Source organism: Camelus ferus, chromosome 23, assembly GCF_009834535.1.
Source record: "Camelus ferus isolate YT-003-E chromosome 23, BCGSAC_Cfer_1.0, whole genome shotgun sequence".
Classification (NCBI taxonomy): Eukaryota; Metazoa; Chordata; class Mammalia; order Artiodactyla; family Camelidae; genus Camelus; species Camelus ferus.
In genome coordinates this window covers 17596971-17624609 of record NC_045718.1, presented here as the reverse complement: position 1 = coordinate 17624609, position 27639 = coordinate 17596971, and the positions used below count along the sequence as shown (strand labels likewise).

The 27639-nt window shown below is 36.7% G+C and overlaps 1 protein-coding gene across 1 annotated transcript in view; it reads right to left on the bottom strand.

Moving 5' to 3' along the window:
• LOC106730595 (basic proline-rich protein-like) overlaps positions 1 to 16678 on the bottom strand; it is a 34399-nt gene extending 17721 nt beyond the window's left edge. The window contains exons 1-4 of the mRNA XM_032466425.1: positions 16543 to 16678; positions 16191 to 16238; positions 10785 to 10832; positions 2682 to 2729 (exon numbers count right to left, since the gene is read on the bottom strand). Of these exons, the coding sequence (XP_032322316.1) occupies positions 2682 to 2729; positions 10785 to 10832; positions 16191 to 16238; positions 16543 to 16582 (184 nt within the window). The 5' untranslated portion in view covers positions 16583 to 16678. The remainder of the gene's footprint in view (positions 1 to 2681; positions 2730 to 10784; positions 10833 to 16190; positions 16239 to 16542) is intronic.
• Between the last annotated feature and the right edge of the window lie 10961 nt (positions 16679 to 27639).

Here is a 27639-nt window from a genome sequence, read left to right as displayed (position 1 = left end):
TCCTGCAAAAATAAATTTGAATCATGCACCATCCGTATGAATACAAAATTATGCATTTCAATTTTTTTGCTTGATTTAGAAAAAGACTGATGGTTTCTCAAGTAAAAAAATCCACATACACCCAGAACACTGCAAGTTTACTCCCAGGAATTCAGTCTAAATACATATTTGCACATGTAGGTGAGGATGTATGCATAAAATGTACAACACAACTCTGTAGTTTATTATGGAAATCCTAGTAGTGAAGTATAAATCATAAAACTTAGTGTGCTTTAAAAGCTCTTCAAGTAGTAGTATACTCCATACTTTGTATCTTTTCCTGGTCGGCATAGTATGTCTTGGACATTCTTTCGTATTAGCACATTTAAACCTGACTTAACATCATTTATGTTGCTCCTGGTGCTTTTGGTGTAGTCTATCTGAAACTGATGATTAGAAAATGATTAACAATCCCATAAGGAGAGTTGATTTTGATTTTTGTTTTAATCCCAGTAATGTCTTCTCCACATAAGCTTTGTCTCACAAAAAATTAATTCCCATCGAATTTCAAAGACAGAAGAGTATCAATGTTTTCTCAGTCCTTAAGAAGTGTTTACGGCCCACAGTTTCAAAAGAGCATACCAGCAAACATAGTCACAGTGCATATTTTCACTAGGATCCTTGTGAGTAAACAGGGATGGTCAATGAGTATAACTTCTTCATGTATCATCCAACAAAATTATCTCTGTCTCCCTGAATATTCACAGCCCTCAACTCACCACGGTACTCTAGGGCGATACGGGGTACCAGCTTTACAGCATTTCTAAACAGGAGCTCTAATTACCATGTTAATACGAATAATTCCCCTCAATCTTTGAAAATAGTAGGACAATAGGAAACGACAAACACAAGAGAAGCCAGTAATGGAGTTGTGAGTTCCACACCTTCATTAAACAGGAAAGTAAACTCACAGCTTGATGTGACTTGAGTGAGCAGAGCCTCCCTAGCACCCTGAGTACCCTCTGCCCAGGCTCGTGCTCTATCCCATTCTTGCTCTTGTCATCGTGCCTTCTGCTGCTTGTAAAGAGATGCCAGAGATGCAGTCCCTAAAATCAGGAAGATAATTCCTTCCATCAGCATTCAAAAGACTCTCTCAAGTCTTAAGGAGAGCAGCTGATCAGTAGTCCCGGCCAGCAATCACCCAGTTCATTTCAATAGATAAAGACTTTTCCTGCCTTTCAGTGGCTATGAGATTTCCTTTGTGTTGTGCAAATAAGAATGCCCAGGAGAGAGAAAAATAATAACTCTATGCGGTGGAGAATGGTGCGGGTGGTAGGAATACTGGTCTTAATGGGGGGACAACAGAAATGTCCCAGTTTGCAAAATGAAGCCAACTGGTCGAAGTCTGGGAAATGGAGCACAGTCTTGGACCTGAAAGTGAATAGGACTCAGTGCTTCTAATTGAGCTGAAATGGTCCGAAAAAGAAAATAAAAGTTAGACCTGGAAACATTAACATGAGCGTAGCCTGTAGACTTAGAGGACAGGAAGCGTTCTGCCAGACATTATGACCTATTCTAGAAGTAGAGTGAAAAGAATGATTTGCTGTTGGCACAGACTGGGACAGAGTTCAAGGGAGCTACAGAAGCACTAGAACGCCGATGGATTTAACGGGTGACAACAGCTGGCCCCTGAAAACTGTTGGAGAGAGGACAACTTACTCAACAAATGATACTACTTTGCCATTGGCTGGGGGTGGGTGGAGTGAAGAGGAACACAAGGTCGTCCCACATACCTGAACGATTTCAATGGTACCAAAGATTTAAATGCACCAAGGATTTAAATGCAAACAATGCAGTCAGGATGCATGCTTGCAATGTTTCTATGATTTCAGCATGGGGAGGTCTTGAGGATTTTAGAAGAAAGACACGACACTCATAGCCAGGAGGGAAAAGACTGATACTATGCAACTATCTGTTAATGTGAAACTTTAGCACATAGAAGGACCGCTGATTGGAGAACAGTTCGAATATGAGGACTGTATATTGAAGTCATCATGAGTAAGGATAAGAATAAATCAAATCATATTCCAAACAATACTCTAAATTCAAAAGAATAAGTTTTTAGAAACATATGAACACAATGATACCATTTCTGTGTAAGAAAAACAGAGGAAATATCCCCCAAACTAAATGTGCAACTACACATATAAGAATTTTGATCTACAAAAACATATAGATACACTCTAAACTATTAACAGAGATTAACTCAGATAATATGCTAGAGGAAGATCAGGGGATCTAATTTGACTCTGCGTACTTTTGAAATGATCGAACACTTACAAAATTCTATTTGTGTACCCCTGATATAGCTAAATATTATGCAAAGCAACCTACATCTTATAGCATCGTATAAAAATCTTAAAGATAAAACTGACTTAGTGAAAATAAGGCAAAAATAGAAACGTCGGAGAAAAGTTCAGTTCATGGTACTAGGTCTTCATTTTATACTGTCACATCACCGAAAGACTATTTTAGAAAGCCAGTAGAAAAAGGAAGAAAGAGTATAAGAAATAAAGAAATACAGAGAAGAAAAAGTTGAATCTCACTGATAAGCGAAGATATGCAAATTAAAATAAGAATGATTTGGTAGCCATCACCTATAAAGTTCTGAACAATATTAGAAGGATAAAAGGTTACTGAACCTGGATAGTTTGCACCTGCAGGATTGGCTGAAGCGGGAGGATTGCTACCTGCAAAAATAAATTTGAATCAATGCACCATCCGTATGAATACAAAATTATGCATTTCATTTTTTTGTTGATTTAGAAAAAGACTGATTGTTTCTCAAAGTAAAAAAATCCACATACACCAGAACACTGCAAGTTTACTCCCAGGAATTCAGTCTAAATACATATTTGCACATGTAGGTGAGGATGTATGCATAAAATGTACAACACAACTCTGTAGTTTATAATGGAAATCCTAGTAGTGAAGTATAAATCATAAAACTTAGTGTGCTTTAAAAGCTCTTCAAGTAGTAGTATACTCCATACTTTGTATCTTTTCCTGGTCGGCATAGTATGTCTTGGACATTCTTTCGTATTAGCACATTTAAACCTGACTTAACATCATTTATGTTGCTCCTGGTGCTTTTGGTGTAGTCTATCTGAAACTGATGATTAGAAAATGATTAACAATCCCATAAGGAGAGTTGATTTTGATTTTTGTTTTAATCCCAGTAATGTCTTCTCCACATAAGCTTTGTCTCACAAAAAATTAATTCCCATCGAATTTAAAGACAGAAGAGTATCAATGTTTTCTCAGTCCTTAAGAAGTGTTTACGGCCCACAGTTTCAAAAGAGCATACCAGCAAATATAGTCACAGTGCATATTTTCACTAGGACCTTGTGAGTAAACAGGGATGGTCAATGAGTATAACTTCTTCATGTATCATCCAACAAAATTAGTCTCTGTCTCCCTGAATATTCACAGCCCTCAACTCACCACGGTACTCTAGGGCGATACGGGGTACCAGCTTTACAGCATTTCTAAACAGGAGCTCTAATTACCATGTTAATACGAATAATTCCCCTCAATCTTTGAAAATAGTAGGACAACAGGAAAAAGACAAACACAACAGAAGCCAGTAATGGAGCTGTGAGTTCCACACCTTCATTAAACAGGAAAGTAAACTCACAGCAGTGATGTGACTTGAGTGAGCAGAGCCTCCCTAGCACCCTGAGTACCCTCTGCCCAGGCTCGTGCTCTATCCATTCTTGCTCTTTTCATGCGCCTCTGCTGTTGTAAAGAGAAGGCAGAGATGCAGTCCCTAAAATCAGGAAGATAATTCCTTCCATCACATTCAAATAGTCTCTCAAGTCTTAAGGAGAGCAGCTGATCAGATATCCCGGCCAGCAATCACCCAGTTCATTTCAATAGATAAAGACTTTTCCTGCCTTTCAGTGGCTATGAGATTTCCTTTGTGTTGTGAAATAAGAATGCCCAGGAGAGAGAAAAATAATAACTCTATGCGGTGGAGAATGGTGCGGGTGGTAGGAATACTGGTCTTAATGGGGGGACAACAGAAATGTCCCAGTTTGCAAAATGAAGCCAACTGGTCGAAGTCTGGGAAATGGAGCACAGTCTTGGACCTGAAAGTGAAAGGACTCAGTGCTTCTAATTGAGCTGAAATGGTCCGAAAAAGAAAATAAAAGTTGACCTGGAAACATTAACATGAGCGTAGCCTGTAGACTAGAGGACAGGAAGCGTTCTGCCAGACATTATGACCTATTCTATAAGTAGAGTGAAAAGAATGATTTGCTGTTGGCACAGACTGGGACAGAGTTCAAGGGAGCATACAGAACACTAGAACGCCTATGGATTTAACGGGTGACAACAGCTGGCCCCTGAAAACTGTTGGAGAGAGGACAATTTACTCAACAAATGATACTACTTTGCCATTGGCTGGGGGTGGGTGGAGTGAAGAGGAACACAAGGTCGTCCCACATACCTGAACGATTTCAAATGTACCAAAGATTTAAATGCAAACAATGCAATCAGGATGCATGCTTGCAATGTTTCTATGATTTCAGCATGGGGAGGTCTTGAGGATTTTAGAAGAAAGATACGACACTCATAGCCAGGAGGGAAAAGACCGATATATGCAACTGTCTCTTAATGTAAACGTTAGCACATAGAAGGACCGCTGATTTCAGAACAGTTCGAATGTGATGACGTATATTGAAGTCATCAAGAGTAAGGATAAGAATAAATCTAAGGACAATTCCAAACAAGACACTAAATTCAAAAAGAGTAAGTTTTTAGAAACATATGAACACAATGATACCATTTCTGTGTAAGAAAAACAGAGGAAATATCCCCCAAACTAAATGTGCAACTACACATATAAGAATTTTGATCAACAAAAACATATAGAGACACTCTAATGTATTAACCGTGATAAATTCAGGTAATAGGCTAGAGAAAGATCACGGGATCTAATTTGGCTCTTTGTAATTTTGCAATGATCGAACACTTAAAAAATTCTATTTGTGTTCCCCGGTATAGCTAAATATTATGCAAAGCAACCTACAACTTATAGCACAGTATAAAAATCTGAAAGATAAAACTGACTAGTGAACATAAGGCAAAAATAGAAACGTCGGAGAAAAGTTCACTTCATGGTACTAGGGCTTCATTTTATAGTGTCACATCACCGAAAAACTATTTTAGAAAGCCAGTAGAAAAAGGAAGAAAGAATATAAGAAATAAAGAAATACAGAGAAGAAAAAGTTGAATCTCACTGATAACCGAAGAAATGCAAATTAAAATAAGACGTGATTTTGTAGCCATCACCTATGAAGTTCTGAACAATATTAGAAGGATAAAAGGCTACTGTACCTGGATAGTTTGGACCTGCAGGACTGGCTGAAGCGGGAGGCTTGCTTCCTGCAAAAATAAATTTGAATCATGCACCATCCGTATGAATACAAAATTATGCATTTCATTTTTTTGCTTGATTTAGAAAAAGACTGATGGTTTCACAAGTAAAAAATCCACATACACCCAGAACATTGCAAGTTTACTCCCAGGAATTCAGTCTAAATACATATTTGCACATGTAGGTGAGGATGTATGCATAAAATGTACAACACAACTCTGTAGTTTATTATGGAAATCCTAGTAGTGAAGTATAAATCATAAAACTTAGTGTGCTTTAAAAGCTCTTCAAGTAGTAGTATACTCCATACTTTGTATCTTTTCCTGGTCGGCATAGTATGTCTTGGACATTCTTTCGTATTAGCACATTTAAATCTGACTTAACATCATTTATGTTGCTCCTGGTGCTTTTGGTGTAGTCTATCTGAAACTGATGATTAGAAAATGATTAACAATCTCATAAGGAGAGTTGATTTTGATTTTTGTTTTAATCCCAGTAATGTCTTCTCCACATAAGCTTTGTCTCACAAAAAATTAATTCCCATCGAATTTAAAGACAGAAGAGTATCAATGTTTTCTCAGTCCTTAAGAAGTGTTTACGGCCCACAGTTTCAAAAGAGCATACCAGCAAACATAGTCACAGTGCATATTTTCACTAGGATCTTGTGAGTAAACAGGGATGGTCAATGAGTATAACTTCTTCATGTATCATCCAACAAAATTATCTCTGTCTCCCTGAATATTCACAGCCCTCAACTCACCACGGTACTCTAGGGCGATCCGGGGTACCAGCTTTACAGCATTTCTAAACAGGAGCTCTAATTACCATGTTAATACGAATAATTCCCCTCAATCTTTGAAAATAGTAGGACAATAGGAAACGACAAACACAAGAGAAGCCAGTAATGGAGTTGTGAGTTCCACACCTTCATTAAACAGGAAAGTAAACTCACAGCTTGATGTGACTTGAGTGAGCAGAGCCTCCCTAGCACCCTGAGTACCCTCTGCCCAGGCTCGTGCTCTATCCATTCTTGCTCTTTTCATGCGCCTCTGCTGTTGTAAAGAGAAGGCAGAGATGCAGTCCCTAAAATCAGGAAGATAATTCCTTCCATCACATTCAAATAGTCTCTCAAGTCTTAAGGAGAGCAGCTGATCAGATATCCCGGCCAGCAATCACCCAGTTCATTTCAATAGATAAAGACTTTTCCTGCCTTTCAGTGGCTATGAGATTTCCTTTGTGTTGTGAAATAAGAATGCCCAGGAGAGAGAAAAATAATAACTCTATGCGGTGGAGAATGGTGCGGGTGGTAGGAATACTGGTCTTAATGGGGGGACAACAGAAATGTCCCAGTTTGCAAAATGAAGCCAACTGGTCGAAGTCTGGGAAATGGAGCACAGTCTTGGACCTGAAAGTGAAAGGACTCAGTGCTTCTAATTGAGCTGAAATGGTCCGAAAAAGAAAATAAAAGTTGACCTGGAAACATTAACATGAGCGTAGCCTGTAGACTAGAGGACAGGAAGCGTTCTGCCAGACATTATGACCTATTCTATAAGTAGAGTGAAAAGAATGATTTGCTGTTGGCACAGACTGGGACAGAGTTCAAGGGAGCATACAGAACACTAGAACGCCTATGGATTTAACGGGTGACAACAGCTGGCCCCTGAAAACTGTTGGAGAGAGGACAATTTACTCAACAAATGATACTACTTTGCCATTGGCTGGGGGTGGGTGGAGTGAAGAGGAACACAAGGTCGTCCCACATACCTGAACGATTTCAAATGTACCAAAGATTTAAATGCAAACAATGCAATCAGGATGCATGCTTGCAATGTTTCTATGATTTCAGCATGGGGAAGTCTTGAGGATTTTAGAAGAAAGATACGACACTCATAGCCAGGAGGGAAAAGACCGATATATGCAACTGTCTCTTAATGTAAACTTTAGCACATAGAAGGACCGCTGATTTCAGAACAGTTCGAATGTGATGACGTATATTGAAGTCATCAAGAGTAAGGATAAGAATAAATCAAAGGACAATTCCAAACAAGACACTAAATTCAAAAAGAGTAAGTTTTTAGAAACATATGAACACAATGATACCATTTCTGTGTAAGAAAAACAGAGGAAATATCCCCCAAACTAAATGTGCAACTACACATATAAGAATTTTGATCAACAAAAACATATAGAGACACTCTAATGTATTAACCGTGATAAATTCAGGTAATAGGCTAGAGAAAGATCACGGGATCTAATTTGGCTCTTTGTAATTTTGCAATGATCGAACACTTAAAAAATTCTATTTGTGTTCCCCGGTATAGCTAAATATTATGCAAAGCAACCTACAACTTATAGCACAGTATAAAAATCTGAAAGATAAAACTGACTAGTGAACATAAGGCAAAAATAGAAACGTCGGAGAAAAGTTCACTTCATGGTACTAGGGCTTCATTTTATAGTGTCACATCACCGAAAAACTATTTTAGAAAGCCAGTAGAAAAAGGAAGAAAGAATATAAGAAATAAAGAAATACAGAGAAGAAAAAGTTGAATCTCACTGATAACCGAAGAATGCAAATTAAAATAAGACGTGATTTTGTAGCCATCACCTATGAAGTTCTGAACAATATTAGAAGGATAAAAGGCTACTGTACCTGGATAGTTTGGACCTGCAGGACTGGCTGAAGCGGGAGGCTTGCTTCCTGCAAAAATAAATTTGAATCATGCACCATCCGTATGAATACAAAATTATGCATTTCATTTTTTTGCTTGATTTAGAAAAAGACTGATGGTTTCTCAAGTAAAAAATCCACATACACCCAGAACATTGCAAGTTTACTCCCAGGAATTCAGTCTAAATACATATTTGCACATGTAGGTGAGGATGTATGCATAAAATGTACAACACAACTCTGTAGTTTATTATGGAAATCCTAGTAGTGAAGTATAAATCATAAAACTTAGTGTGCTTTAAAAGCTCTTCAAGTAGTAGTATACTCCATACTTTGTATCTTTTCCTGGTCGGCATAGTATGTCTTGGACATTCTTTCGTATTAGCACATTTAAATCCTGACTTAACATCATTTATGTTGCTCCTGGTGCTTTTGGTGTAGTCTATCTGAAACTGATGATTAGAAAATGATTAACAATCCCATAAGGAGAGTTGATTTTGATTTTTGTTTTAATCCCAGTAAGTGTCTTCTCCACATAAGCTTTGTCTCACAAAAAATTAATTCCCATCGAATTTCAAAGACAGAAGAGTATCAATGTTTTCTCAGTCCTTAAGAAGTGTTTACGGCCCACAGTTTCAAAAGAGCATACCAGAAAACATAGTCACAGTGCATATTTTCACTAGGACCTTGTGAGTAAACAGGGATGATCAATGAGTATAACTTCTTCATGTATCATCCAACAAAATTATCTCTGTCTCCCTGAATATTCACAGCCCTCAACTCACCACGGTACTCTAGGGCGATACGGGGTACCAGCTTTACAGCATTTCTAAACAGGAGCTCTAATTACCATGTTAATACGAATAATTCCCCTCAATCTTTGAAAATAGTAGGACAATAGGAAACGACAAACACAAGAGAAGCCAGTAATGGAGTTGTGAGTTCCACACCTTCATTAAACAGGAAAGTAAACTCACAGCTTGATGTGACTTGAGTGAGCAGAGCCTCCCTAGCACCCTGAGTACCCTCTGCCCAGGCTCGTGCTCTACCCATTCTTGCTCTTGTCTCGTGCTTCTGCTGCTTTAAAGAGATGCCAGAGGTGCAGTCCCTAAAATCAGGAAGATAATTCCTTCCATCGCATTCAAAAAGACTCTCTAGGCTTAAGCAGAGCAGCTGATCAGTAGTCCCGGCCAGCAATCACCCAGTTCATTTCAATAGATAAAGACTTTTCCTGCCTTTCAGTGGCTATGAGATTTCCTTTGTGTTGCCAAATAAGAATGCCCAGGAGAGAGAAAAATAATAACTCTATGCGGTGGAGAATGGTGCGGGTGGTAGGAATACTGGTCTTAATGGGGGGACAACAGAAATGTCCCAGTTTGCAAAATGAAGCCAACTGGTTGCAGTCTGGGAAATGCACCACAGTCTTGGATGTGAATGTGCATAGACCCAATGCTACTAAATTAGGTGAAATGTTCCGAAAAAGAAAATAAAAGTAGACCTGGAAACATTAAGATGAGTGTAGCCTGTACATTTCAGGGCAAAAGCGTTCTGCCAGACATTACGACCTATTCTAGAAGAAGAGTGAAAAGAATGATTTTCTGTTGGCACAGATTGGGATAGAGTTCAAGGGAGCTTACAGAAGAGTAGAATGCCGGTGGATTTAACGGGTGACAACAGCTGGCCCCTCAAAAGTGTTGGAGAGAGGACAACTTACTCAACAAATGATACTACTTTGCCATTGGCTGGGGGTGGTTGGACTGAAGAGGAACACAAGTTCGTTCCACATACCTGAACGATTTCAAGGGTACCAAAGATTTAAATGCACCAAGGATTTAAATGCAAACAATGCAGTCAGGATGCATGCTTGCAATGTTTCTATGATTTTAGCATGGGGAAGTCTGGAGGATTTTAGAAGAAAGACACAACACTCATAGCCAGGAGGGAAAAGACTGATACATGCAAATATCTGTTAATGTGAAACTTTAGCACATAGAAGGACCGCTGATTGGAGAACAGTTCGAATATGAGGATGTATATTGAATTCATCATGAGTAAGGATAAATATAAATCAAATCATATTCCAAACAATACTCTAAATTCAAAAGAATAAGTTTTTAGAAACATATGAACACAATGATACCATTTCTGTGTAAGAAAAACAGAGGAAATATCCCCCAAACTAAATGTGCAACTACACATATAAGAATTTTGATCTACAAAAACATATAGATACACTCTAAACTATTAACAGAGATTAACTCAGATAATATGCTAGAGGAAGATCAGGGGATCTAATTTGACTCTGCGTACTTTTGAAATGATCGAACACTTACAAAATTCTATTTGTGTACCCCTGATATAGCTAAATATTATGCAAAGCAACCTACATCTTATAGCATCGTATAAAAATCTTAAAGATAAAACTGACTTGTGAAAATAAGGCAAAAATAGAAACGTCGGAGAAAAGTTCAGTTCATGGTACTAGGTCTTCATTTTATACTGTCACATCACCGAAAGACTATTTTAGAAAGCCAGTAGAAAAAGGAAGAAAGAGTATAAGAAATAAAGAAATACAGAGAAGAAAAAGTTGAATCTCACTGATAAGCGAAGATATGCAAATTAAAATAAGAATGATTTGGTAGCCATCACCTATAAAGTTCTGAACAATATTAGAAGGATAAAAGGTTACTGAACCTGGATAGTTTGCACCTGCAGGATTGGCTGAAGCGGGAGGATTGCTACCTGCAAAAATAAATTTGAATCAATGCACCATCCGTATGAATACAAAATAATGCATTTCAATTTTTTGTTTGATTTAGAAAAAGACTGATGGTTTCTCAAGTAAAAAATCCACATACACCCAGAACATTGCAAGTTTACTCCCAGGAATTCAGTCTAAATACATATTTGCACATGTAGGTGAGGATGTATGCATAAAATGTACAACACAACTCTGTAGTTTATAATGGAAATCCTAGTAGTGAAGTATAAATCATAAAACTTAGTGTGCTTTAAAAGCTCTTCAAGTAGTAGTATACTCCATACTTTGTATCTTTTCCTGGTCGGCATAGTATGTCTTGGACATTCTTTCGTATTAGCACATTTAAACCTGACTTAACATCATTTATGTTGCTCCTGGTGCTTTTGGTGTAGTCTATCTGAAACTGATGATTAGAAAATGATTAACAATCCCATAAGGAGAGTTGATTTTGATTTTTGTTTTAATCCCAGTAATGTCTTCTCCACATAAGCTTTGTCTCACAAAAAATTAATTCCCCTCGTCTTCAAAGACGAAGAGTATCAATGTTTTCTCAGTCCTTAAGAAGTGTTTACGGCCCACAGTTTCAAAAGAGCATACCAGCAAACATAGTCACAGTGCATATTTTCACTAGGACCTTGTGAGTAAACAGGGATGATCAATGAGTATAACTTCTTCATGTATCATCCAACAAAATCGTCTCTGTCCCCCTGAATTCACAGCCCTCAACTCACCACGGTACTCTAGGGCGATACGGGGTACCAGCTTTACAGCATTTCTAAACAGGAGCTCTAATTACCATGTTAATACGAATAATTCCCCTCAATCTTTGAAAATAGTAGGACAACAGGAAAAAGACAAACACAACAGAAGCCAGTAATGGAGCTGTGAGTTCCACACCTTCATTAAACAGGAAAGTAAACTAACAGCAGTGATGTGACTTGAGTGAGCAGAGCCTCCCTAGCACCCTGAGTACCCTCTGCCCAGGCTCGTGCTCTATCCATTCTTGCTCTTTTCATGCGCCTCTGCTGTTGTAAAGAGAAGGCAGAGATGCAGTCCCTAAAATCAGGAAGATAATTCCTTCCATCACATTCAAATAGTCTCTCAAGTCTTAAGGAGAGCAGCTGATCAGATATCCCGGCCAGCAATCACCCAGTTCATTTCAATAGATAAAGACTTTTCCTGCCTTTCAGTGGCTATGAGATTTCCTTTGTGTTGTGAAATAAGAATGCCCAGGAGAGAGAAAAATAATAACTCTATGCGGTGGAGAATGGTGCGGGTGGTAGGAATACTGGTCTTAATGGGGGGACAACAGAAATGTCCCAGTTTGCAAAATGAAGCCAACTGGTCGAAGTCTGGGAAATGGAGCACAGTCTTGGACCTGAAAGTGAAAGGACTCAGTGCTTCTAATTGAGCTGAAATGGTCCGAAAAGAAAATAAAAGTTGACCTGGAAACATTAACATGAGCGTAGCCTGTAGACTAGAGGACAGGAAGCGTTCTGCCAGACATTATGACCTATTCTATAAGTAGAGTGAAAAGAATGATTTGCTGTTGGCACAGACTGGGACAGAGTTCAAGGGAGCATACAGAACACTAGAACGCCTATGGATTTAACGGGTGACAACAGCTGGCCCCTGAAAACTGTTGGAGAGAGGACAATTTACTCAACAAATGATACTACTTTGCCATTGGCTGGGGGTGGGTGGAGTGAAGAGGAACACAAGGTCGTCCCACATACCTGAACGATTTCAAATGTACCAAAGATTTAAATGCAAACAATGCAATCAGGATGCATGCTTGCAATGTTTCTATGATTTCAGCATGGGGAAGTCTTGAGGATTTTAGAAGAAAGATACGACACTCATAGCCAGGAGGGAAAAGACCGATATATGCAACTGTCTCTTAATGTAAACGTTAGCACATAGAAGGACCGCTGATTTCAGAACAGTTCGAATGTGATGACGTATATTGAAGTCATCAAGAGTAAGGATAAGAATAAATCAAAGGACAATTCCAAACAAGACACTAAATTCAAAAAGAGTAAGTTTTTAGAAACATATGAACACAATGATACCATTTCTGTGTAAGAAAAACAGAGGAAATATCCCCCAAACTAAATGTGCAACTACACATATAAGAATTTTGATCAACAAAAACATATAGAGACACTCTAATGTATTAACCGTGATAAATTCAGGTAATAGGCTAGAGAAAGATCACGGGATCTAATTTGGCTCTTTGTAATTTTGCAATGATCGAACACTTAAAAAATTCTATTTGTGTTCCCCGGTATAGCTAAATATTATGCAAAGCAACCTACAACTTATAGCACAGTATAAAAATCTGAAAGATAAAACTGACTAGTGAACATAAGGCAAAAATAGAAACGTCGGAGAAAAGTTCACTTCATGGTACTAGGGCTTCATTTTATAGTGTCACATCACCGAAAAACTATTTTAGAAAGCCAGTAGAAAAAGGAAGAAAGAATATAAGAAATAAAGAAATACAGAGAAGAAAAAGTTGAATCTCACTGATAAGCCGAAGAAATGCAAATTAAAATAAGACGTGATTTTGTAGCCATCACCTATGAAGTTCTGAACAATATTAGAAGGATAAAAGGCTACTGTACCTGGATAGTTTGGCACCTGCAGGACTTGGCTGAAGCGGGAGGATTGCTTCCTGCAAAAATAAATTTGAATCAATGCACCATCCGTATGAATACAAAATTATGCATTTCATTTTTTTGCTTGATTTAGAAAAAGACTGATGGTTTCTCAAGTAAAAAATCCACATACACCCAGAACATTGCAAGTTTACTCCCAGGAATTCAGTCTAAATACATATTTGCACATGTAGGTGAGGATGTATGCATAAAATGTACAACACAACTCTGTAGTTTATTATGGAAATCCTAGTAGTGAAGTATAAATCATAAAACTTAGTGTGCTTTAAAAGCTCTTCAAGTAGTAGTATACTCCATACTTTGTATCTTTTCCTGGTCGGCATAGTATGTCTTGGACATTCTTTCGTATTAGCACATTTAAATCTGACTTAACATCATTTATGTTGCTCCTGGTGCTTTTGGTGTAGTCTATCTGAAACTGATGATTAGAAAATGATTAACAATCTCATAAGGAGAGTTGATTTTGATTTTTGTTTTAATCCCAGTAATGTCTTCTCCACATAAGCTTTGTCTCACAAAAAATTAATTCCCATCGAATTTAAAGACAGAAGAGTATCAATGTTTTCTCAGTCCTTAAGAAGTGTTTACGGCCCACAGTTTCAAAAGAGCATACCAGCAAACATAGTCACAGTGCATATTTTCACTAGGATCTTGTGAGTAAACAGGGATGGTCAATGAGTATAACTTCTTCATGTATCATCCAACAAAATTATCTCTGTCTCCCTGAATATTCACAGCCCTCAACTCACCACGGTACTCTAGGGCGATACGGGGTACCAGCTTTACAGCATTTCTAAACAGGAGCTCTAATTACCATGTTAATACGAATAATTCCCCTCAATCTTTGAAAATAGTAGGACAATAGGAAACGACAAACACAAGAGAAGCCAGTAATGGAGTTGTGAGTTCCACACCTTCATTAAACAGGAAAGTAAACTCACAGCTTGATGTGACTTGAGTGAGCAGAGCCTCCCTAGCACCCTGAGTACCCTCTGCCCAGGCTCGTGCTCTACCCATTCTTGCTCTTGTCTCGTGCTTCTGCTGCTTTAAAGAGATGCCAGAGGTGCAGTCCCTAAAATCAGGAAGATAATTCCTTCCATCGCATTCAAAAAGACTCTCTAGGCTTAAGCAGAGCAGCTGATCAGTAGTCCCGGCCAGCAATCACCCAGTTCATTTCAATAGATAAAGACTTTTCCTGCCTTTCAGTGGCTATGAGATTTCCTTTGTGTTGCCAAATAAGAATGCCCAGGAGAGAGAAAAATAATAACTCTATGCGGTGGAGAATGGTGCGGGTGGTAGGAATACTGGTCTTAATGGGGGGACAACAGAAATGTCCCAGTTTGCAAAATGAAGACAACTGGTTGCAGTCTGGGAAATGCACCACAGTCTTGGATGTGAATGTGCATAGACCCAATGCTACTAAATTAGGTGAAATGTTCCGAAAAAGAAAATAAAAGTAGACCCGGAAACATTAAGATGAGTGTAGCCTGTACATTTCAGGGCAAAAGCGTTCTGCCAGACATTACGACCTATTCTAGAAGAAGAGTGAAAAGAATGATTTTCTGTTGGCACAGATTGGGATAGAGTTCAAGGGAGCTTACAGAAGAGTAGAATGCCGGTGGATTTAACGGGTGACAACAGCTGGCCCCTCAAAAGTGTTGGAGAGAGGACAACTTACTCAACAAATGATACTACTTTGCCATTGGCTGGGGGTGGCTGGACTGAAGAGGAACACAAGTTCGTTCCACATACCTGAACGATTTCAAGGGTACCAAAGATTTAAATGCACCAAGGATTTAAATGCAAACAATGCAGTCAGGATGCATGCTTGCAATGTTTCTATGATTTTAGCATGGGGAAGTCTGGAGGATTTTAGAAGAAAGACACAACACTCATAGCCAGGAGGGAAAAGACTGATACATGCAAATATCTGTTAATGTGAAACTTTAGCACATAGAAGGACCGCTGATTGGAGAACAGTTCGAATATGAGGATGTATATTGAATTCATCATGAGTAAGGATAAATATAAATCAAATCATATTCCAAACAATACTCTAAATTCAAAAGAATAAGTTTTTAGAAACATATGAACACAATGATACCATTTCTGTGTAAGAAAAACAGAGGAAATATCCCCCAAACTAAATGTGCAACTACACATATAAGAATTTTGATCTACAAAAACATATAGATACACTCTAAACTATTAACAGAGATTAACTCAGATAATATGCTAGAGGAAGATCAGGGGATCTAATTTGACTCTGCGTACTTTTGAAATGATCGAACACTTACAAAATTCTATTTGTGTACCCCTGATATAGCTAAATATTATGCAAAGCAACCTACATCTTATAGCATCGTATAAAAATCTTAAAGATAAAACTGACTTGTGAAAATAAGGCAAAAATAGAAACGTCGGAGAAAAGTTCAGTTCATGGTACTAGGTCTTCATTTTATACTGTCACATCACCGAAAGACTATTTTAGAAAGCCAGTAGAAAAAGGAAGAAAGAGTATAAGAAATAAAGAAATACAGAGAAGAAAAAGTTGAATCTCACTGATAAGCGAAGATATGCAAATTAAAATAAGAATGATTTGGTAGCCATCACCTATAAAGTTCTGAACAATATTAGAAGGATAAAAGGTTACTGAACCTGGATAGTTTGCACCTGCAGGATTGGCTGAAGCGGGAGGATTGCTACCTGCAAAAATAAATTTGAATCAATGCACCATCCGTATGAATACAAAATTATGCATTTCAATTTTTTGTTTGATTTAGAAAAAGACTGATTGTTTCTCAAATAAAAAAATCCACATACACCTAGAACACTGCAAGTTTACTCCCAGGAATTCAGTCTAAATACATATTTGCACATGTAGGTGAGGATGTATGCATAAAATGTACAACACAACTCTGTAGTTTATAATGGAAATCCTAGTAGTGAAGTATAAATCATAAAACTTAGTGTGCTTTAAAAGCTCTTCAAGTAGTAGTATACTCCATACTTTGTATCTTTTCCTGGTCGGCATAGTATGTCTTGGACATTCTTTCGTATTAGCACATTTAAACCTGACTTAACATCATTTATGTTGCTCCTGGTGCTTTTGGTGTAGTCTATCTGAAACTGATGATTAGAAAATGATTAACAATCCCGTAAGGAGAGTTGATTTTGATTTTTGTTTTAATCCCAGTAGTGTCTTCTCCACATAAGCTTTGTCTCACAAAAAATTAATTCCCCTCGTCTTCAAAGACGAAGAGTATCAATGTTTTCTCAGTCCTTAAGAAGTGTTTATGGTCCACAGTTTCAAAAGAGCATACCAGCAAACATAGTCACAGTGCATATTTTCACTAGGACCTTGTGAGTAAACAGGGATGATCAATGAGTATAACTTCTTCATGTATCATCCAACAAAATCGTCTCTGTCCCCCTGAATATTCACAGCCCTCAACTCACCACGGTACTCTAGGGCGATCCGGGGTACCAGCTTTACAGCATTTCTAAACAGGAGCTCTAATTACCATGTTAATACGAATAATTCCCCTCAATCTTTGAAAATAGTAGGACAATAGGAAACGACAAACACAAGAGAAGCCAGTAATGGAGTTGTGAGTTCCACACCTTCATTAAACAGGAAAGTAAACTCACAGCTTGATGTGACTTGAGTGAGCAGAGCCTCCCTAGCACCCTGAGTACCCTCTGCCCAGGCTCGTGCTCTACCCATTCTTGCTCTTGTCTCGTGCTTCTGCTGCTTTAAAGAGATGCCAGAGGTGCAGTCCCTAAAATCAGGAAGATAATTCCTTCCATCGCATTCAAAAAGACTCTCTAGGCTTAAGCAGAGCAGCTGATCAGTAGTCCCGGCCAGCAATCACCCAGTTCATTTCAATAGATAAAGACTTTTCCTGCCTTTCAGTGGCTATGAGATTTCCTTTGTGTTGCCAAATAAGAATGCCCAGGAGAGAGAAAAATAATAACTCTATGCGGTGGAGAATGGTGCGGGTGGTAGGAATACTGGTCTTAATGGGGGGACAACAGAAATGTCCCAGTTTGCAAAATGAAGCCAACTGGTTGCAGTCTGGGAAATGCACCACAGTCTTGGATGTGAATGTGCATAGACCCAATGCTACTAAATTAGGTGAAATGTTCCGAAAAAGAAAATAAAAGTAGACCTGGAAACATTAAGATGAGTGTAGCCTGTACATTTCAGGGCAAAAGCGTTCTGCCAGACATTACGACCTATTCTAGAAGAAGAGTGAAAAGAATGATTTTCTGTTGGCACAGATTGGGATAGAGTTCAAGGGAGCTTACAGAAGAGTAGAATGCCGGTGGATTTAACGGGTGACAACAGCTGGCCCCTCAAAACTGTTGGAGAGAGGACAATTTACTCAACAAATGATACTACTTTGCCATTGGCTGGGGTTGAGTGGAGTGAAGAGGAACACAATGTCGTTCCTCATACCTGAAGGATTTCAAATGTACCAAAGTTGTAAATGCAAACAATGCAATCAGGACGCATGTTTGCAATGTTTGTATTATTTCAGCATGGGGAAGTCCTGAAGCTTCAATAAGAAATACACAACACTCGCAGCAAGGAGGGAACAGATTGATACATGCAACTATCTGTTAATGTGAAACCTTAGCACATAGAAGGACCGCTGATTGGAGAACAGTTCAAATATGACTACGTAATTTGAATTCATCATGAGTAAGTATAAGAATAAATCAAAATACAATTCCAATGAAGGTACTAAATTCAAAGAATGTAAGTTGTAGAAATATATGAACAGAATGATACAATTTGTGTGTGAGAAAAACAGAGGAAAAATCCCCCAAACTTAATGTTCCACTACATATATCAGAATTTTGATCTATAGAAATATATAGAGATACTCTATACTAGTAACTGTGATTAACTCAGGTAATAGTCTAGAGAAAGATCAGGGGATCTATTTTGACTCTGCGTGCTTTTGCAATGATCGAATACTTACAAAATTCTATTTGTGTACCCCTTATGTAGCTAAATTTTATACGAATCAACCTTCATCTTATAGCATAGTATAGAAATCTTAAAGATAAAACTGACTTGTGAAAATAAGGCAAAAATAGAAACGTCGTAAAAAAGTTCAGTTCATGGTACTAGGGCTTCATTTTATAGTGTCAGATCACCGAAAATCTATTTTAGAAAGTCAATAGAAAAGGGTAGAAACAACATAAGAAATAAAGAAATACAGAGAAGAAAAATTTGAATCTCACTGATAACCGAAGAAATGCAAATTAAAATAAGGCATGATTTGGTAGCCATCACCTATAAAGTTCTGAAGAATATTAGAAGGATAAAAGGTTACTGAACCTGGATAGTTTGGACCTGCAGGATTGGCTGAAGCGGGAGCATTGCTACCTGCAAAAATAAATTTGAATCAATGCAGCAGCCTTATCAATACAAAATTATGCATTCCAATTTTTTGTTTGATTTAGAAAAAGACTGATTGTTTCTCAAATAAAAAATCCACATACACCCAGAACATTGCATGTCTACTCCCAGGAATTCAGTCTAAATATATATTTGCACATGTAGGTTAGGATATATGCATAAAATGTACAACACAACTGTGTAGTTATAGTGAAAATCCTAGTAGTCAACTATAAATCATAAAACTTTGTGTTGTCTAAATGGTTCACGTAGTATTATGTTCCATAATTTGTATTTTTTCGTGTTTGACATGTTATGTCTTGGACATGTTTGTATATTTGCACATTTTATTCTGACGTAACAGTATGTTCCTCCTGGTGCTTTTGGTATAGTCTTCCTCAAACTGATGATAAAAAATGATTAACAATCCCAGAAGGATATTTGCTTTTGATTTTTGTGTTTATCCTAGTTGTTTCTTCCCTTCATGAGCTTTTTCTCACAAACAGTTCACCCGTACTTCAAATCTAAAGGTTATGAATTTTTTCTAAATCCTCAAGAAGTGTTTATGGTCAACACTTTCCAAACAGCATATTAACAGTCATCGTATATCATATTGCATATTCTCACTAGCACCCCTGACTAAACAGGGATGGGTCAATGAATATAACTTTATATGCAGTCTTTACATATTGTCCAACAAAGGTAATCTCTTTCCCTCCAAATCTTCACAGCCCTCACCTCACCAATATACTGTAGTCGGTTACTGGGTACCAGCTTTACAGCAATTCTAAAAAGGTGCTCTAATTACATGTTAACATGAATTATTCCCCTCAGTCCTTTAAAATATTAGGACAACAGAAAAAAGACAAACAGAGTAGAAGCCAGTCATTGAGCTTTGAGTTTCACATCTTCATTAAAAAGGAAGCTAGAGCCGATAGAAATGATGGTACTTGAGTGAGCAGAGCCTCCTTAGCACCCTGAGCACCCTCTGCCCAGGCTCATGCTCTACCCATTCTTGCTCTTGTCTCTTGCTTCTGCTGCAATCAAAGGGAAGCCAGAGGTTGCAGCCCTGAAATCAGGAATATAATTCCTTCCATCATATCAAAATAGTCTCTCAATACGTAAGCAGAGCAGCTGATCAGCAGTCCCAACCAGAAATCACCCACTTCATTTCAGTAAATAAAGGCTTTTCCTGACTTTCAGTGGCTATGAGATTTACCCTCTGTGCCAAATAAGAATAACCAGTATAGAGAAATATAATAGCTCTATGATGTGTAGAATAGTGCAGGTGGCAGAAATATTGGTCTTATTTGGGTGACAAAGGAAATTCCCAGTTTGTAAAATGAAGCAAACTTATTGCAGTCTTGGAAATCGCCCATAGTCTTGGACCTGAATTTGAATGTACTCAATGCTACTTAATTAGCTGACATGGTAAGGAAAAGAAAATAAAAGTTGACCTGGAAACATTAACATGAGCATAGCCTGTACACTTCTGAATAGGAAGCATTCTCCCAGACAGTAAAACATATTATAGTACTCGAGTTAAGAAAATGATTTGGTGTTGGCATAGACAGGGACAGAGTTTAAGAGAGCCTATAAAAGACTAGAATGCCTATGGATTTAACGGTGACAAACCTGGCCCCTCAAAACAGTTGGAGAGAGATAATTTATTCAACAAATGATACTACTTTGTCATTGGCTGGGGGTGGGTGGAGTGAAGAGGAACACAAAGTCGTTCAACATACCTTAACGATTTCAAATGTACCAAAGATTTAAATGCAAACAATGCAATCAGGATGCATGGTTGCAATGTTTCTATGATTTATATGTCTTTTATAAGAAAGACAAAACACTCACAGGCATTAGGAAAAAGATTGATACATCCAAGTACTTCTTAATGTAAAATTTTTGCACGTATAAATGACAACTGATTGTAGTATATTTAATAAGTTATGATGACATATATTAAAGTCATTGTGAATAAGGATAAGAATAAATTAAAATACAGTTCCAAACGACATTAAATTCAAAAAGTGTGTAATTTTCATAAAAATAAGAACAGAATGATACCATTTCTGCATAAGAAGAAAAAGAGGAAAAAACCCATCAAAATAAATGTATAACTAGACATATAAGGATTTTGATCTTCAGAAGTATATAGAGGCATTCTAAACTATTATCAGTGATTAACACAGGTAATAAGCTATGGAACGATAAGGGGAAATAATTTTACTCTGTGTACTTTTGTAATGTTCGAAAATTTACAAGTATGTACTTGTGTACTCATGTAACAAAAATTTATAAACGCAGTCTACATCTAAAAGTATAGTATAAAAACCTAAAAAATTCTAACTACTGAAAATAAGGCAAAAATATATCTGATAAAGTTCATTTCATGTTAAAAGGGTTTTAATTTATAAGTTGAAATCAATAAGGAAAATAATTTAGATTCCTAATGAAAAAGGAAGAAAGAATACAATAAATAGATACAGATAAGAAAAAGTTCAATCTCACTGATAATTAGAGAAACACAAATTAAAATAAGACATGATTTTGTACCCATCACCTTATAAAGTTCTTAACAATATAAGAAGGATAAAGTGTTACTGAACCTGGATAGTTTGGAACTGGAGGCTTGGTTGGAGAGTGAGGCTTGTAACCTGCAAAAAATAAATTTGACTCAATGCAGCAGCCTTATCAATACAAAATTATGTATTTCATTTTTTTTTGTTTTAGAAAAAGATTGATTATTTCTCAAATCAAAAATACACATACACTCAGATGTTTGCAAGTCTACTCCTTGGAATTCAGTCTAGATATATATTTGCACAAGTAGGTAAGGATGTATGCATAAAATGTACAACACAACTTTGTATTTTATAATGGAAATCCCTGTAGTCAACTATAAATGATAAAACTTAGTGTTCTTTAAATGGTTCAAGTAGTATTATATTCCATAATTTGTATGTTTTTCTTGTTGGCATAGTATTGCTTGGACTTTTTTCATATTAGCATATTTGAATCTGATTTACACCATTTATGTTGCTACTGTGCTTTTCGTATACTCTTCCTCAAAGTGATATTAAAAATATGATTAACAATCCCATAAGGAGAGTTGATTTTGATTTTTTAAAAAATCCCAGTAGTTTCTTCTCTTCATAAGCTTTTTCTCACAAACAAACACTAACGTGTATCAATGTTTTCTAAGTCCTCAATAAGTGTTTATGTTCCACACTTTCAAAACAGCAAATCAACAAAAATAGTTTATCATAGTGCATATTCTCAACAGGACTCTGTGACTACACAGGGATGGGTCAGTGAGTATAACTTCATATGCAGTCTTTATAGATCATCCAAAAAATTTCATCTCTTTCCCCCTGAATCTTCACAGCCCTTACCTCACCACGGTACTCTAGGCGGATACGGGTACCAGCTTTACAGCAATTCTAAAAAGGTGCTCTAATTACCATGTTAACATGAATAATTCCCCTCAATCCTTTAAAATGTTAGGACAACTGAAAAAAGACAAACAGAGTAGAAGCCAGTCATTGAGCTTTGACTTCCACAGCTTCATTAAACAGGAAACTAGAGCCCACAGAAGTGATGTTACTTGAGTGAGCAGAGCCTCCCTAGCACCCTGAGCCCCCTCTGCCCAGGCTCGTGCTCTACCCATTCTTGCTCTTGTCTCTTGCTTCTGCTGCAATCAAAGGGAAGCCAGAGGTTGCAGCCCTGAAATCAGGAAGATAATTCCTTCCACCATATCAAAATAGCCTCTCAAGACTTAAGCAGAGCAGCTGATCAGTAGTCCTGGCCAGAAATCACCCACTTCATTTCAATAAATAAAGACTTTTCCTGCCTTTCAGTGGCTATGAGATTTCCTTTCTGTTGCCAAATAAGAATGTCCAGGAGAGAGAAAAATTATAAATCTCTGATGTGTGGAATAGTGAGGTTGATGGAAATACTGGCCTTACTCTGGTGATAACAGAAATTTCCCAGTTTGTAAAATGAAGCAAACTGGTTCCAGTCTGGGAAATCAACCATAATCCTGGACCTGAAAAATACCCTGTAAAGCGGATGCTGTAAGTCATGGGAGCTACCTTAAGAGCTTTCTAGATGCTAGGTACTGTGCTAAGCGCTTTAAATGCACCATATTTTAACTTTGCTATTACAGGTATTAAATCACTCTGTACTCAGATGTAAGGTTTACATAGTTTGCCCATGTTTACTTACTGTTGGTATCTGAACTATGGCAAATACTTTTAGAATTACTAAGTATCACAACTAAAATGACTGTAAGTATATTCTTCATCTCTTTGGTACTGTAAGTGATGACTGTTTATCCCATGAATTTAAAAAATGTTTTGTAAACTATAAATAGAAAATTACTGTACCTGAATGGCCTGAAATTGGAAGTGATGTATTGAGAAGAATCAGCACTGGAAAGCAAAACAGTGTAGGACCAACCACCTGGGATTACTGCTTTCCCCTCATTTATATGAATTATGCCTCTCATTCTTGACTTATTTCAAGGTAAAAATTCCCATGCTTCAATTTACTCTGAAAAATGATTCCCATCTCTTTTTATACCTTAAAATACTGAACAAGAGGTATTAATACACCTGTGTTAAGTGCTAACATATAATGTGCTGACTCTCTAACAGCCTGCGAAACCACAGCAGCAGAATTGTATGTAAATTTTTTGTATATCTGCCATGGAAATGAATACATATCCGAGTTAAGTACTAAGTTTGCTTCTTTTCACTTATTCTTATCAATGTGAACAAAATAAGAACTAAAAAAGAAAGTTAAAAGACAAAGAAGAGACAACATTTGTACTTTTATTACACTTCGGCATCTCAGGTTCCCACGTATCTTCACTACCACAGGACACTGAGAGGCTGCCAGTAAGCATAAATCCTTGGAGTCATTCAAATGTCACCACATCTTTGTAGGAAAAAAAAATTCTACTTTCTGTTAACATTTTTCCATTTTCAAATACTGGAAGTTTACATTTGACCAATGAAAAGTGGAAAAATTCCAGAATTAATAGAAAGCTGCTTTCACACAGAAAATACTGGTGGAAAGTTGTAATTTCCAGTGGGATGAAAGAGGAAAGAAATGAAAGGCAAGATGTTAATTGAAAAAAACAAAAAGACTTTATTTGTGCATTTGAATTCTAGGCACAAATTTAGAGAAATCTAATGATGTTTTTCCACCTAGAACAGAATGTCATTATAGTTTATTGGCCTTCCTAATTTTTTCTTATTGCTGACAAGTTTTGAGAAAGGTCTAACTACCAGATACAAATTGAAGGTAAGTTCAAAAGCAACTTTTGATACTCTAGCTCTAGGACAGTTTTTTAAAGATCATAGTGACTCTAGTTAGAGTTCCCTGCTCTTTTAGAAAGGTAGCAAAGACTTTTTGGAGAAGGTAATACTTTAAATATTCAAACTTAAAAGTTGAAAAATCCAGCCATGCAAAATGCTCAGGCTTCATGCTGGTGTAGTTTGGTATTCCCCTCTCTACTCTACTTCTTCAGAAGTAAAACACAGGTCATGCCCTCTAGATTGACTTCAGGATTACTTTTGCAGAATTGGGGAAAAAAGAACCAAAACTAAAAAACACTGGGCTGGGCAGTAAGTTCCAGAGAACATCTTATGAGGTAAAATCTGAGCAATGGATGATGGCCAGATAACATAAAGCCTTTTAAACCAGAAGTATGTTCTTCCTCTTTTTCCTTGGATCTGAATTTCCATCAGGTATCATTTGTCTTCAGCTGCTGAACTTCCTTATCAATCCTTGTGGTCAGGTCAGCTAATGACAAATTCTTTTAGCTTTCTTTTTTTTCAATCTAAAACTGGTTTTATTTATTTCCCCTTCAGTTTTGAAAGATTTCTTCTTGACAGAGAATTCTAGTTTAAGTGCTTTACTTTTCTTTCAACACATTAGCAGCAGCGACTGTGTTCTATTCTTCACAGTTCCTTAAGAGCAGTCAGCTTGGGTAAGGTGGGGGTTGGTGGGTATGTCTTCAGTATACTACCTTTTCCACCTCTCACTGGTTTTTCTTTCTTCCTCTCTTCCTTCCTTTTATTCCCTTCCTTTCTCCCTTCCATGTTTTTGTTTTGTTTTGTTTTCAGTAGTTTTACCATGATGTATTTAGTTTGGTGGTTGTTTCTTAGTAAATTAGAAATTTTATTTATCCTGCTAGTGTCACTGAATTTCGTGGACTGGGTTGGTAGTGTTGTTATTTGGATCAAAGATAAATTATTTTGGCCCATATTTATTGAAATATTTTCCTATATTGCCTTCTCTTCTCTCTTTCTGAGACTTCAATTATGTGTATATTTGACCACTTGGGGTGCAATGTTATATACAAAGTATACATTTAACTTTATAGGAAATTTACAAACTGTGTTCCAAAGTGGTTGTACCCCTTTGCATTCCTACCAGCAATGTATGAGAGTTTCAACTGTTCCATAGCTTCACCAGTACTTAGTATTATTGTTTTTCTATTTAATTTCAGACAATCTAATAGGTGGTTAGTAATTACTAATAATATAGAGCAACTTTTCACATCCTTTTTTTTTGCCATCTGCCTATCATATTTGATGAAATATGTCTATTAAAATTTTGCTCATTTATAAAAATTAGCTTGTTTTCTTATTGTGTTTTGAAAGTTCTTTATATATCAAAGACACAAATCAACTATTAGATGTATACTTTGTAAATATTTTCTCCCAGTCTATTGGTTTTTTGTTGTTGTTGTTTCCTTCATATCTTTTGCAGTCTAGAAGTTTTGAGTTTGGAATATCCAATTTCTTTAAAGCATCTTGCTTTATGGATTATATTAAAGAAATATTTATCTGGGCCACAAATGTTTTTTTTTTTCCCTTTTCTCTTGAAAGTGTTGTAGTTGTAGGCTTTACATAAATGCCTGTGCTCCTTTTTGAATGAATGTTTGCATATGGTACAAATGTGGGCTGAGGTTCTTTTTTTTTAAGCATCTGGGTGTCCAATTGTGCCTGTATCATTTATTGAAAAAAAATGTTTTTTCACTGAATTGTTTGTATACCTGTGATGAAAATCAACTGGACGTATATGCAAGGGTCTAATCCTGGACTCACTGTTCTGTTCCATTGCTCTAAATGGCTATCCTTTCACCAATACCAAACTGTCTTGCTTATGTGCTTTATAGTATGCTTTATACCAAGTCTTGACATCAGATATCCTCCAGTTTTTTTCAAAATTGTTTTAGCTATACTAGTTCTTTTGTCTTTCCATCTGTCATTTCAGGATCAATTTGTCAATTTATACAAAAAGGTCTACTGGGATTTTTATTGGGATTGTGTTTAAAGATTTTCAATTTGTAATGAATTGTTACTAGTATATAGACATTCAATTGATTTCTGTATGTCGATCTTATATTTTGCAACCTTGCTAAAACTTCAGTTTTCAGAATTTTCTTTGTAGACAATCATGTCATAAATGAATAGAAACTTTTATCTCTTTCTTTCCAATATATGTACGCCTTTTTCTTTCTCCTGTCTTACCAGAGTGGGTAGGACCTCCAGTACAATATTGAACAGAGTGGTGAGTATAGATACACTTCTTCTTACCTTGAAGGGGAAAGAAATTAGTCTTTTACCTCTAAGTATAATGTTGGTTGTGAGATTTCTGATATTCCTTTCATCAGGTTGAGACAGCTAGTTCCCTTCTATTCCTACTTTGCTGATAAGTTTTATCATGGAAAGATGATGAATTCTGCCAGTTGCTCTTTTTTTTTGCCTTTATTGAGATCATCATATTAATTTTTTCTTTACAGTCTCTTGATATGATAAAAAATACTGATTTTTAAAAATTTGACCAATCTTGCATTTATGGAACAAATTTATTTGTTTATGATGCATTTTTATCTTTATATATGGCAGGATTTGGTTCGTTGATATTTTGTTAAGAAGTTCTATATTCATTAAGGATATTGTTTATAATTTTCTGTCAATGTTTTTGTCTGAGTTAGGTATCAGGGTAATGTTCTCATGAAATCTTCTTACATTTCTTGAAGAGTTTGTGTAGAGGTGCTATTACTTATTTCTGCAATGTTTGGTACAATTCCCCAAGGACTCCATCAGGGCCTCAGTTGTCTCTGTGGAAAGGTTTTTAACAACACACTATATGTCCTTAATAGATATAGGACTATTCAGGTTACCTGTATCTTTGTGTGAAGTTATTTTGGTACTTTTTATCTTTCAAGGAATTTGTCAATTTCATGTAAGTTGTCAAATTTATAGACATAAGGTTGTTTGTGTACTATTCCCTTATTATCCCTTTAAATTCTGAAGAATATTTAGTGTTGTTCTCTTTTTCATTCTTTTTTGGAAAAACTCATTCATTTTAATTTTTATACAATTTTTAAAGGTTACACTCCATTTACAGTTATTGCAAAATATTTGCTATATTCCCCATGTTGTACAACACATCCTTGTAGCCTGTCTTACACACAATAGTTTGTACCTCCAACTTCCCCACCCCTGTCTTTCCCCTTCACCCCTATTCCATTGGTAACCACTATATCTGTGAGTCTGCTTCTTTTTTGTTACATTTACTAGTTTGTTGTACTTTTTAGATTCCACGTATAAGTGATAACACACAGATTTTTGTCTTTCTCTGATTTATTAAATGTCTTTTCCTTTTTTG